Source organism: Scyliorhinus canicula, chromosome 6 (genome assembly GCF_902713615.1).
Source record: "Scyliorhinus canicula chromosome 6, sScyCan1.1, whole genome shotgun sequence".
Lineage (NCBI taxonomy): Eukaryota > Metazoa > Chordata > Chondrichthyes > Carcharhiniformes > Scyliorhinidae > Scyliorhinus > Scyliorhinus canicula.
This window is the reverse complement of record NC_052151.1, coordinates 96,327,286-96,340,646: the sequence shown is the minus strand read 5'-3', so window position 1 is coordinate 96,340,646 and position 13,361 is coordinate 96,327,286. Positions and strand designations below refer to the sequence as shown.

The following is a 13,361-nucleotide window of genomic DNA, read 5'->3' as shown; positions in this document are numbered from 1 at the left end:
ATTCCGGCTTGGGTCACTGTCTGTGCGGAGTCTGCACATCCTCCCTGTGTGTGCGTGAGTTTCCTCCGGGTGCTCCGGTTTCCTCCCACAGTCCAAAGATGTGCAGGTTAGGTGGATTGGCCATGATAAAATTGCCCTTAGTGTCCAAAATTGCCCTTAGTGTTGGGTGGGGTTACTGGGTTATGGGGATAGGGTGGAGGTGTTGACCTTGGGTAGGGTGCTCTTTCCAGGAAATGGTGCAGACTCGATGGGCAGAATGGCCTCCTTCTGCACTGTAAATACTATAAAAACTATAATTAAAAATGGAATGGCCAAACATTTTGTTCAATCATTGAAATATTCCATCAAAACATCGAAGGACCAGAGAACATTGGAAAGAAGAGTGAACAAATTCCTAATGTCTTACCGGAACATGGTACATGCAACAACACCGAGTTCACCGGCAGAACTGAGTGAATAACTACATCATAAGACAAGTTTTAAATCATTATGGTTTTGGAAATAAATGAACTGAATGGCACAGTATCAACAATACTCCTGGTGTTATTTAGAGGAATTGAAGAAACCCATAGAAGCAAGTTTTTACATTCATTTTTTTACTTTCTTTGAGACCAGGTGGAACAGGTGCCCTACCCCAAGTTGCACAAGGGATAAAACCCTAACCCTGAGCACACGTAACCCTCCTCTCCCACCCCAAGCAGCAGGTACTTCAGTAACACCTTCCCAAGACATACCTTTCTGGTGGTGGCCTCTTGGTGTCTGATATTTCTCTGCAAACTGTTGGCCAGCTGCTGCTTTCCTTCATTGCGATCAAGACAGATTGCCACCTGCCTCAGTGCCCACCCACCCAATCCCCAGAGTGACAATGCAGGGTGATCAGTTTCCAATACTACAATTTCTCTGTTTTTCAGGATCACTGGGGGTTTAAACTTTAAATCATTTTCCAAGAACTTGATTAGAACCCACGATTCAGGATGACTAATAGTTGTTGACTTGTATGGTTAAAAATTTATCTCTCATGCAAAAGGCAATTTTTACCTTTGACTGCAGGTTGTACCAGTTTGGCATGTTATCATTCCAGTCCCAATTACTCATCTCCACCTCTGCTTCACCAAGGAACACATTTCGACCAAGAGTATCATTGTGCCACACAGAGAGATTCAGTGTTCGATTCCGGAGCTCTTGCTTCTTTATTTTGTACTGAAAAGAACATTTCAATAAACATTAACTCAACCAATCCAGGATATATTATAAGCGTTTCTGCAAAATTCTATACAAGAGTTATACTAACTGCTTTATCTGTGATTGTGCAATGCAAGCATTTCTTTTGATATTGCCCAAGGTTGTTTTATGTTAATTGGTTATTCTGATTACTCAACGTTTTTCCAGAGTTAAAGATATTTATCTCAACCCATAACAAGAGTGATGATACTGAAATTACCGAATAGCATTTTAGGTGAGTATTATTTTATATCTTTGGCCATCGGGTTATCAGGATTGACAACATTAGATTCTTAGTCATGTTCTAAACTTGTAAAAATATTTAAAATGAAAATAGTATAAAAGAATAAATGTAATTATGCTAAAAAAAAACAATGACTTCAGCACTCAGCCCTGTAAGTTTTTACATGTTAGTTTTGATCTGCTTGCTGGGGACCCAAGTTAGCCGATTACCTCAACAGTGACCACCAGTCCAGGTGACATTGCTGAAGCTGCTGAGCTGCCAACCCTCTGATTGGACCAGCAGGTCTTGAGGATGGGCAGGGTTCCTTAGTAGAACTGCAGCTTTTGCAGCATCCACTGAACTGGCTGCTGTCTGCAAAATGAAACCTCAGAAACAATACACACAGAAAATGGTGGAAAAACTCAGCAGGTCTGGCAACATCTGTGGAGAGGGAGGGACAAAGTTAACATTTCAAGTCCAATATGACATCTCTACGGAACCTCATCACTTTTTACGAAATGAAGCTTCAGGTTCCGCTGCCAGCCAAAGTGGTCAAACCCCATTTCCGGCCCAGGTAACAGCACTCCTGGCATCTCTGGAAAATCCTGGCCTATGTTTCAATCAAATTATTGAGAAATCCACGTTAAGTTGCACATACCCTACCTACCTATGTCCTGAGAATTTAGTCATAAGGTAGCCAAAGATAAGGTTAAGGTATCCTGTGTACAGAGCTACCACTGGAGTTTAACCAGTTAAACTCTCATCTATGAGCCAATGTAGCAGATCAGTCATCAATGGCCCTGGAATTACTGAGTATGTCCAGCAGACCAACTCGTTTGTAATCTTCCATTATTAGTTATGTCAAGTAAGTTGGAATCAACATAGTCCCATACAGACCTTACTTATTCCCCCACTCACTCAAGAAGGATGATTAGTGGGCAGTACGGTAGCATGGTGGTTAGCATAAATGCTTCACAGCTCCAGGGTCCCAGGTTCGATTCCCGGCTGGGTCACTGTCTGTGCGGAGTCTGCACGTCCTCCCCGTGTGTGCGTGGGTTTCCTCCGGGTGCTCCGGTTTCCTCCCACAGTCCAAACATGTGCGGGTTAGGTGGATTGGCCAAGCTAAATTGCCCGTAGTGTCCTAAAAAGTAAGGTTAAGGGGGGGGGGGGTTGTTGGGTTATGGGTATGGGGGGGATACGTGGGTTTGAGTAGGGTGATCATTGCTCGGCACAACATCGAGGGCCGAAGGGCCTGTTCTGTGCTGTACTGTTCTATGTTCTATTACTTGCTTTGAGTAACTCATTTTTAACATCCCCTTTTCTTCATCATTGCTTTATCCTAAACTCAGCTTTAGAACAGTAAGAAGTCTTACAACACCAGGTTAAAGTCCAATAGGTTTGTTTCAAACACGAGCTTTTGGAGCACTGCCCCTTCCTCAGGTGAATGAAGAGGTATGTTCCAGAAACATATATTTGGCAAGGTCAAAGATGCCAGACAATGCTTGGAATGCGAGCATTTGCAGGTAATCAAATCTTTACAGATCCAGAGATAGGGGTAACATTCACCCCCCCACAATCTGGCCTGGACTTGCAATTACATTCACCCCCCACCACCTGGCCTGGACTTGCAAAATCCTACCAACTGTCCTGGTTTGAGACAATTCACACCTGGGATTTTAATCCTTTAACCTGGGATTACCCCTATCTCTGGATCTGTCAAGATTTGATTACCCGCAAATGCTCGCATTCCAAGCATTGTCTGGCATCTTTGATTTTGTCTATATATATGTTTCTGGAACATACCTCTTCATTCACCTGAGGAAGGAGCAGTGCTCCGAAAGCGAGTGTTTGAAACAAACCTGTTGGACTTTAACCTGGTGTTGTAAGACTTCTTACTGTGCTCACCCAAATCCAATGCCAGCATCTCCACATCACAGCTTTAGAAGCAAATCACAGCTTTACTGGTGTATTTTGCATAGTTTTCCTTTCTAATATACCGATTCAATTCATTTTGTTTTTATTTCATTTTTCTCAAACTCTCACTTTATAGGTTTGTTTCAGTTATAGAAAGTGGCTCAAGAAAGCTTGAATTGAGTAGTCACTGAACAAAAATACAAAATCACAGAACTGTGAAAGTGCAGAAAGAGGCCATTCAGCCCATCGTGTCTGCACCAGCACTTTGAATGAGCAATTCTCTTGGTGCCATTATTCCAGCAGCAGGAGAGAGCAGTTTTTCTATATTTTGTATTAATTTGCAGATGGAAAGTAACCTACAAGCTCTAATTTAAAAAAAATACATACCTTCAGAATTTCATTATATTGAGGATTCAGTGTAGCTTTCTTTACAGATGACTTGCGTTTGCTTGGTCGTGAATGATCAGGTAGAAGGTAGGTTTTTACGTACCTGTTTGAAGACAAAAAAAACCTTCATAAGTACAGTTTCTGGGATTCATGCTTATATTCGATATAAGAACATAAGAACATAAGAACTAGGAGCAGGAGTAGGCCATCTGGCCCCTCGAGCCTGCTCTGCCATTCAATTAGATCATGGCTGATCTTTTGTGGACTCAGCTCCACTTTCCGGCCCGAACACCATAACCCTTAATCCCTTTATTCTTCAAAAAACTATCTATCTTTACCTTAAAAACATGTAATGAAGGAGCCTCAACTGCTTCACTGGGCAAGGAATTCCATAGATTCACAACCCTTTGGGTGAAGAAGTTCCTCCTAAACTCAGTCCTAAATCTACTTCCCCTTATTTTGTCCCCTTATGTCCCCTAGTTCTGCTGTCACCCACCAGTGGAAACAACCTGCCCGCATCTATCCTATCTATTCCCTTCATAATTTTAAATGTTTCTATAAGATCCCCCCTCATCCTTCTAAATTCCAACGAGTACAGTCCCAGTCTACTCAACCTCTCCTCATAATCCAACCCCTTCAGCTCTGGGATTAACCTAGTGAATCTCCTCTGCACACCCTCCAGCGCCAGTACGTCATTTCTCAAGTAAGGAGACCAAAACTGAACACAATACTCCAGGTGTGGCCGCACTAACACCTTATACAATTGCAACATAACCTCCCTAGTCTTAAACTCCATCCCTCTAGCAATGAAGGACAAAATTCCATTTGCCTTCTTAATCACCTGTTGCACTTGTAAACCAACCTTCTGTGACTCATGCACTAGCACACCCAAGTCTCTCTGAACAGCGGCATGCTTTAATATTTTATCGTTTAAATAATAATCCCGTTTGCTGTTATTCCTACCAAAATGGATAACCTCACATTTGTCAACATTGTATTCCATCTGCCAGACCCTAGCCCATTCACTTAACCTATCCAAATCCCTCTGCAGACTTCCAGTATCCTCTGCACTTTTTGCTTTACCACTCATCTTAGTGTCATCCGCAAACTTGGACACATTGCCCTTGGTCCCCAACTCCAAATCATCTATGTAAATTGTGAACAATTGTGGGCCCAACACGGATATATCAGCCTATGGCCTCAATCTCGGGCACCTCAACGAGTTTTAAAATATTTTGAATTTCAATAACCTTTTAAAATTGGGGATTTCCTGTTCATAATAAACTAGCTGGGAATAGCTTAAATACCTACAAATTGATATAACAATGCATCATTACGTTGGCCTCTGAACACTGTGTTGGTTTTCAAATTTTAGTTGTAAAGTATATAAACCAATCAAGCATAATATAACATAATGACAATCCTCTGACAGAATTCTCCTCCGGCATATAAAATCAATTGAGGTTGTCTTGCATGTGATGGAGTATATGTCACTTTTCTATAAATACTGGTTGAACTATCAATGTTGATTGAAGTTACAGCTGACCACCATTTTGAAAGTAATACCTTTTAGTAGCATCACCTTTCAAATTCCAACATTTCTTTCTCAGTTTATTTTCTGTCTCATTACATTTTATCACTGCCCAATGTAGAGATGTTTAGTGCCTACTGTTCTCCTGAAATATTTTGCAGCTTGTTGTTTCATATGCAGCAAAGACTAGCGTCAAATCAAATCATTTGATTTAGTTCCAGCCATAAGCTTATTATAAACATTTCAATGCCTCTGTTATACTTATGTGTGGTTTTGCCTGGACATTTTCCTTTCCTGGTCTCGTAATGGCACACACAGGACTCAAACCATGAAAATGCCAATTAACTAATGCCAATTGGTAAGCAGGTACTAAAAGTTGTATGAAATTGAGCTAGGATATTCCTGGCCCCGACTCTCTATGCTGGATGCACATGACCTCGATGCACCATATTTTTGTGATATCAAAGCTGAAATTTGGAACACCCCAAGTAGTTAAATTGTAGGCTCAAAAATGGACCTCTCTAGCAGCCCCCTAATCTTTGAAATTGGCTGCATTCACAGCATTGATTATTACAGAAAAGCTACTTTATAAGCAAATGATAGCTAAAGGAATTTTAAGGATTTCCCAAATTTACATTCGCCATGGAATCTGACTAGTTTTGCATTTTAAAATTTCATACCTTTTCTTTATTTGAAATGAAATGCATATAAACTGGAGGTAGAGTTTGCTAAACACAATATAGTTAAAATAATTTTTTAATGTCATGAGTTAAAGATACTGTGTAGTCTAAATACATTCTAATTGGATACTCATTAGGAATGCTTCATAAAAAAACTTCAAAAGGCATGAGTAATTAAATCTATTCAAGTATTATTACAGATTAGCCAGTTATCAACAACATAACATGCCATTCATCCTGTTCAATTGGCTCAACTGCAGTTCAGAGAGAAATTGCCTGAAAAAAATGCCTGCTGTGAATAAATCCAATTAATGTGCACAAGAAAACCTATGCAAATTGAAAGGAGGCTCAGATCTTATTTGAAGAGCTGACAAATGCATATGTATTGACAATAAAGTAAAACACCTGAGATAAGAACAATCTGACTTGGCAGATAATGGAACAAATTTCAAGACTGTCAAGGGCAATTAACAGTAAGCTCAAGCACTAACATACACCTAAGAATATAACTAGGAGCAGGAGTACACCAGTCGGCCCCTCGAGCCTGCTTCATGATTCAATACGATCATGGCTGATCTTCTACCTCAGCTTTGCATTCCTGCCTGTCGCCAGTATTCATGGATTCCCTGGCAGACTAAAAATCTATCAATCTCAGTCTTGAATAGGCTCAATGATGGAACATCCACAACTCTCTGGGATAGATAAGTGAACTTATCAACATCCTCTAACATCACATTGTCAATGCTGATAGATTATAGTATTGCATCATGGTCTATGACATTTGTATTCCTGACGCTGATGGTCAAATAAGACTCTTTACTGGCACCAAAAAGTCTGACCCTTTGCCTCTGAAAGTGTTCCTTGTTATGGAATGTTAGAATTGTCAGCAGAGAATAACTTTCTGATGAGGACTTGGTGTCCAGGATCTCAGTAAGGCTACACAGCTTTCCATGAGTTCTTGTTTGTAAGAAGACAGCCTCTGTAGATTAACTGCAGGATTATGGCAGGAGTAAAGAAAGAACATGAAAAATAGCATCGGTGCCAGAACCCTGGGCTGGATACTCCCAGCCCAGGGCCGGGCTGGAGAATCCCCGAAACCGGGCCACGCCGCCCCAACACCAGCGCGCGATTCTCTGCAGAGCGGAGAATCGGCGCCCGCGCATTTGGTGCGGGTTGCTATGCGCAGCCGGGTCGCTGATTCTCTGGCCCAGATGGGCTGAGCAGCCGCTCTAAACAGGCAGATTCCCGCCGGCCCCGTTTACACATGGTTGCAGCTGATGGGAACTCTGCACGCAGGATCAGGGGGCGACCTGCGGGGGGGGGTGGGGGGGGGGGGGGGGGGGGGGGCTCTGACCTGGGGGGGGGCTCTGACCCCGGGGGGGAGCGGGGGGGCCTTCGATGGGGCCTGGCCCGTGATCGGGGTCCACCGATCGGTGGGCCGACCTCTCGCTCCCCAGGCCTATTTTCTTCTGCGCCAGCCCCTGCCTCCGCGCCATGTAACCCAGATGTGACATATCTGCATTGCATAGACAGATGCCACACATCAAATAAAAAATTCTTCTGAATATCTAAGAAGTTGATTTAACCTAATCCCCCGCCCCTCCGACCACTAAATTGCCGTAGAATATTTGTACCAATCATAAATTAGTGTCAAATGTCATTTTGCTTGAAGAGGATGCATTGTGAACTCCAAGATCCTTCCATCTTGCAAGTACGTACTGAACTTTGGACATTTTATATGTTCCAAAACATTGGTCAAGCAAACAATAAACCAGAAAATCACAACCAGATTACTCTTAAACTACTGAGTGAACACAAATGACCCATTGCTATGAAGGGTTAAAATAATCAAGCCATTGCTCCTATCGTCTGTCTTTCAAAATAAGTCTGGTTCCTACAAAACACGCCAATTGCACATACATTAATTCTGTCAAAGCAGAAAGTATTCAAGTAGAGTAGCATTCTCCACCAAGGAAACTGAAGTGTCAAAATTTAAGTAGAGAGCTGTCTTTTAAGAAAACCATATTTTATTTGTTGCGATAGTAAATCACCTGTGGCCTTGTAGATTTTTAAATTAATTGAGCAGAATGCTTGCAATTGTCAAGTTCCTGAAAAAAAATGAAAGGCAAGAGTTTACTTACGGATCGGAGGTGTACTTTCTGATGTTAGCCACAGCCAACCCTCGACACTGAATCACATGGATCTGGAATTCTTTTTTTACTTCTTCATAATGCAATTTAAATTGTACAGCTCCCTGAATTGGAACGTCTCCAAAGTCCCCAGCATCACTGTATAGACTCAGCAAACTGCCACTCAGCTAGAACATAATAACAAAGCAGAATTCAATATTTTATTTCAAACATGAAATTCCAGAATTACAAACCACTAAATATGATTACTAAACCACTATGATACAAAGCAGATATTACAAAGGACTGCAGAATTATCAAAATAATTGAATAGCCCGTCTATTTATTTGTTAAGCTGTTTAACAATAAGACGAGAATGAGCAACGATTTGTATCATTTCTTTATAGATGTCTGCCTTCCAACTTCAGAAACAAATAGGCAGATTTTGCAAATGGGGTCAAATATATATTTTTGTAATTTGGCTTCAGGATATAGGCAACACAGGCAATGTTGTATTTACTGTTCATCCGTATCTACCCTCAAAGGTGCTTCCCTGATCTTTTAACCACTGCTATCTGTACATGCCAGTTCTCCCCATTTTGATCTTAGAAAGCTGCTATGGGACTTTAGCCTGGAGTTGATGAAGGAATTTCCAAATAAAATTATGTTTTAGAAGTATATTAAGCATTTTATAAGTATATATATATATATTTTTTAAAAATAATTTCAAAGTACCCACTTAATTTTTTTCCAATTAAGGGACAATTTATGATGGCCAATTCACCTTCCCTGCACATCTTTGGGTTGTGGGAGTGAGACCCATGACACAGGGAGAATGTGCAAACTCCACATGGACAGTGACCCGGGACCAGGATAGAACCCAGGTCCTCGGCGCTGTGAGGCAGCAGTGCTAACCAGTGCTCCACCATGCTGCCCTGTGTTATAAGTATACTAAAGGTAAGAAGGAAAATAGGGAAAGGGGAGTGCCCTTTAGGGACCAAAGTGGCAATCTGTGCGAGGAGCCGGAAAACGTGGGTGAGGTTTTAAATTAGTTTTTTGCATCTGTGTTCTCGGTGAAGGACAATGTAGGTATTGAAATAAGAGGGGGGACTGTGATATAACTGAACAAATAAATATTGGGAGGGAGGTATTAACGGATAAACCCCCAGGCCCAGATAAAATCTATCCCAGGCTGCTGTGTAAGGCAAGGGGTGAGATTGCCATATGAGAGGTACCAGAGGACTGGTGGATGGTGGATATGGTACCATTACTCAGGAAGGAAAGTAGAGATAAACTGGGTAATTAAAGGCCAGTGAGTCTAACGTCAGTGGTAGGAAAAAATTCTGATACAAGAATTAATCTTCACTTAGAGAGGCAAGGATTAATCAAGCATAGTCAGCATGGCTTTCTCAAAGGAAGATAATGAGCTAAATTCTCCATTTGGGAGACTACGGGCTGGATTCTCCAATTTTGAGGCTATGTCCAGAGCATAGGTCTAGAATTATGACCAGAAAGTCAGCGCCGGTGCTCAGTCTGGTGGGGAGCGAGCAGCCGCGCCATGGAAAATCCCGCAGCTTTGCCTGCAGGTACGGATTGTCGGGTCCATGGCCGCGCATGTGCACGGCGGCGACCTGCAGCGGTCGCACTATACAACATGGCGCCGGCAGCGCATGGACACGGCCTGCCAGATAGTGCCACCCTGTAACCCCCACTCACCACCACCGAACCAACCCCCACCAGCCCCCAACGAAGCTCCCCTGGCCAGTGGAGCGGCTCGCCCCCCTCTGCAGCCTATGGCGGTGCTGGACACAGTCCGCTGCCGCCATGCGAGGTTGACGAAAACTCAGAGCACAAGTGATCCACGCTGTCGGAAAGTCAGCCCATACTCACCGATGACGCCGATTTGGAGGGGCGGAACATCCAAAAACAGGCACCGTCACCGATTTCAGCATCAAAAGGGATTCTCCGGCCAATTGCTGAATGCGATTTTGGCGTCGGTAATCGGAGAATCCAGCCCAATGTTCTCCCGACAGAGATGAATCGCCTTCAATTTGTGCTCACGCTGGCAGCAAGAATCCAGAGGCAATCACTATCCGTTGACATGCAAATTGTTGCATGGTGGGGATTGTGAAGGATTCCCTCGCGAATTTCGCTATCTGACCGCCATTTTGTGCAGGCGGCCTGATAGCCAGTCCAGCGGTGGACTCCCCTCCTCCTCCTCCACCACCCCCACAATGCACTTCCATCACCAACCCACGACAGATTTGCTGGGTCACCCCCTCTTTGGTGGGGATTCTCTCTAAAGGGGAGTATCTGGTGAGCACTTTCTACAGCATAGCTACCAAAGGTAAGGGCCAAGTGCTGTGAAATGGGAGTGGAACAGAGAAGTGTTTGTTGGTTGGTGCAGACCCAATGGGCTGAATGGCCTATTTTTGTGCTGTAAAACTCTATGACTCTATGAGCGGGATTCACCGTAATCGGTGAATTGGCCCGGTGCCAAGAACAGCGTGAACCACCCTGGAGTCGGGCCAACAGGAAGTTGCGGAATTCTCTGCACTTCCGGGGGCTAGGTCGGCGCTGGAGGGGTTGGCGCCACGCCAGCCAGCGCTGAAGGGACGGCGTGAGCAATCGCATGTGCACAACCGGCGCCATGGTTTAGCACATGCGCAGACTGGCCGGCGTATTCTGGCGCTTGCACAGGGGGTTGTCTTCTCCATGCCGGCCATGGTGGAGCCCTACAGGGGCCGGCGTGGAAGGAAGGTGTGCCCCCACGGCACAGGCCCGCCAGAGAACCGGTGGGCCCTGATCATGGGCCAGGCCACCATTGGGGACTCCCCCGGGACTGGATCCCCCCACGCCCCCATGAGGAACGCACCAGCTGACCTACCAGCCAGGTCCTGCTGTGTGGGACTATGTCCAATCCACACCAGCGGGACTGGCCAGAAACCGACGGCCGCTTGGCCCATCGGGGCCCGGAGAATTGCCAGGGGGACCGCTGCCAACGGCCCCCAACCGGCGTGGCATGATCCCCGTCTGAAAACCGGCACCAGAGAATAATGCAGCCAACGTCGGAGCAGCAGGGCGGGATTCGCGCCGCCCCCCCGGGAATTCTCCGACCCAGCGGGGGGGGGGGGGGGGGGGGGGGGGGGTCGGAAAATCCCGCCCTATGTCTCTAAAATCATGTGTGTTTGAACAGGCAACTTAGCGATGAGGGTGTTTCCTTAACTTTCTACTCTAAATGTTACAGTTCGAGAGGGACGGATAGATATTACAGGGGAGCAATGAAACAAACTTCTCTTTCCTATATGTTTTTGAGCTTTTAGAGCATTGTGAGTTTGTCTATCAGACAAATATCAGTAGTCCATCAACCTTTGCCCTGCACTTGTTGCAATGGTGTTGATTATGGCTGGTCCAGTTCAAAGCATGGTCAGTAAGTCTAAATTAATACCGCATTGCTAGCTGTCTTGGCAACTAAGCTTCCCACTAGATTATTTCAAATGCCATTAAGCCCAGGATTCTCTGAGTCTGCTAGCTCACGGCAGGATTCACAATGGCCCCTGGTATTGGGCATCGAGAAAAAATAGGGTTGCATCCCAAGTGTCAAACTCATTGCAAGCCTCCTGGTCCGCCCTACCAGCCATGACAGGTTTCCCACCTCGCCCCGCCGGAACATGCAAAGTTCTAATCTGTATCTATTTCAATGCAATTATCAGATTGGAAGCCTGACTCAGCAGCCTCCTCTGATGCCACTGTCCAGTCAAGAGTCCCGCTGGTGTGAATTGGTGCAAGTCCTATGAAACAGGGACCTGGTGGCTTGAACTTTGCATGGCGGCAAGAGTGTGAGTACCTTCGCTACTCTTGCCTCCATGGTGCTGAAGGGATCCTTCATGGGAGGTGGGGGTCGGGGGGTCTTTCCTGGTATGGCGGTTGTTTGGCTGGTCTTCCCATCTGCAACCTTTAAACTAACTGTTAGTATGTCAATGTTAAAATCTACTGAGAATAAAGGGAAATTTTTTCCATATGTAGCCTTAAACCCTTCAAACTGTCTGTTTAGCTCAGTGGGCTAGACAGCTGGTTTGTGAACTAACAGGTGCAAGGCCAGCAGCACGGGTTCAACTCCGTACCCGCTGAGGTTATTCATGAAGGCCCGCCTTTGCCTTTCACCTAAGGTGTGGTGATCCTCAGGTTAAACCACCACTAGTCAGCTCTTCCCCTCAAAGGGAAAAGGAACTAAGATCTGTGAAATGGAAGTACAAGTGTCTGTGAGTATACCTTTGAAGTGTTTTTCACTGTCAGTTTCATAGCCCTTTAACTAATTGAAGCCTCTCTGCAAGCTTTGAAGCCTTTGAAGCCTAAAAGCTTTAAACTACATTGTTTACATTCAATTTCACAGACCTTTACTTTTTAAAAGCTTTTTGATTGGCAGGTCCAGGCAGTTTCAAAGGAAGGATTACCATTGTTTATTTATATAGCTCTACATAACACCAAGGAGCAGCTGTTTCTCTAACTACAGATTTGTTTTTAAAGGAGGCTGTCTTTGTTCTGAAGACTTTCTAAGAAAGACCAGTTTTAGGAAGGGTACTCAACCCATTGCACCTCTTGGAGCACAACATGCTGGGGAGGGCTTGCCAGTGATCGGGGAGAGGGGAGAGGGGCGCTGTAACAGTATTCTGAGAACAGGGCGCCCAGATCTCCGAGGAGTCGGACCAGTTAGAGAGATTAGGCCCCACCCCTCTCAGGTCCAGTGAAAACCCCAATCCTCTTTAAAACATTTACTATGTGCGATGGAATGGCACGAGAACCCTGATCCTGTGAAATAGATTTTATAAGTGCCTCAATGTCACTCTGAGCACCAGCAGGAATCACTCCAATTTTCCAGCTGGCCAGGGCATGTGGTCTGCAAAGGGGAGAATTGCACCCTCAAAGTCAAAAATGCAATCTGGTTTTGTGTGGCATACAAGCAAAAATTGGTTGTAATGAATTGAGTATAAGTGAACTAATTGGAATTTGAAAAAAAACTAACAGTTTCCTTGTTCATGTGTTCCTGATGCCAGCAGATAAATGACCAACCTTTATAAAGGCCAGCCTTTATTTAGTGATAGTAACCAAAAGTCTCTAACTGAGAAGAAATTTTAGTCTAACCTGATATAGCTATGCAGTATTGAGGGCATGTTGCACTGTTTGTGGTGTTTTCTTTAAGATAAGATGTTAAACTGAGGCCTCATCAGTCCGCTCAAATGAACATATATTTTCTTGTGATATTGTTCAGGGAAAGG

The 13,361-nt window shown here is 44.4% G+C and overlaps 1 protein-coding gene across 5 annotated transcripts in view; it reads right to left on the bottom strand.

The window, feature by feature from the left end:
* Positions 1-13,361, bottom strand: part of LOC119967323 (synaptotagmin-like protein 2) — a 572,979-nt gene that overhangs the window by 28,579 nt on the left and 531,039 nt on the right. For all 5 annotated transcript variants that reach the window (XM_038799699.1, XM_038799698.1, XM_038799700.1 and 2 more), the window contains 3 exons: positions 8,098-8,273; positions 3,746-3,848; positions 1,039-1,200 (listed from right to left, as the gene is read on the bottom strand). In XM_038799699.1, coding sequence (XP_038655627.1) covers positions 1,039-1,200; positions 3,746-3,848; positions 8,098-8,273 — 441 coding nt within the window. The remainder of the gene's footprint in view (positions 1-1,038; positions 1,201-3,745; positions 3,849-8,097; positions 8,274-13,361) is intronic.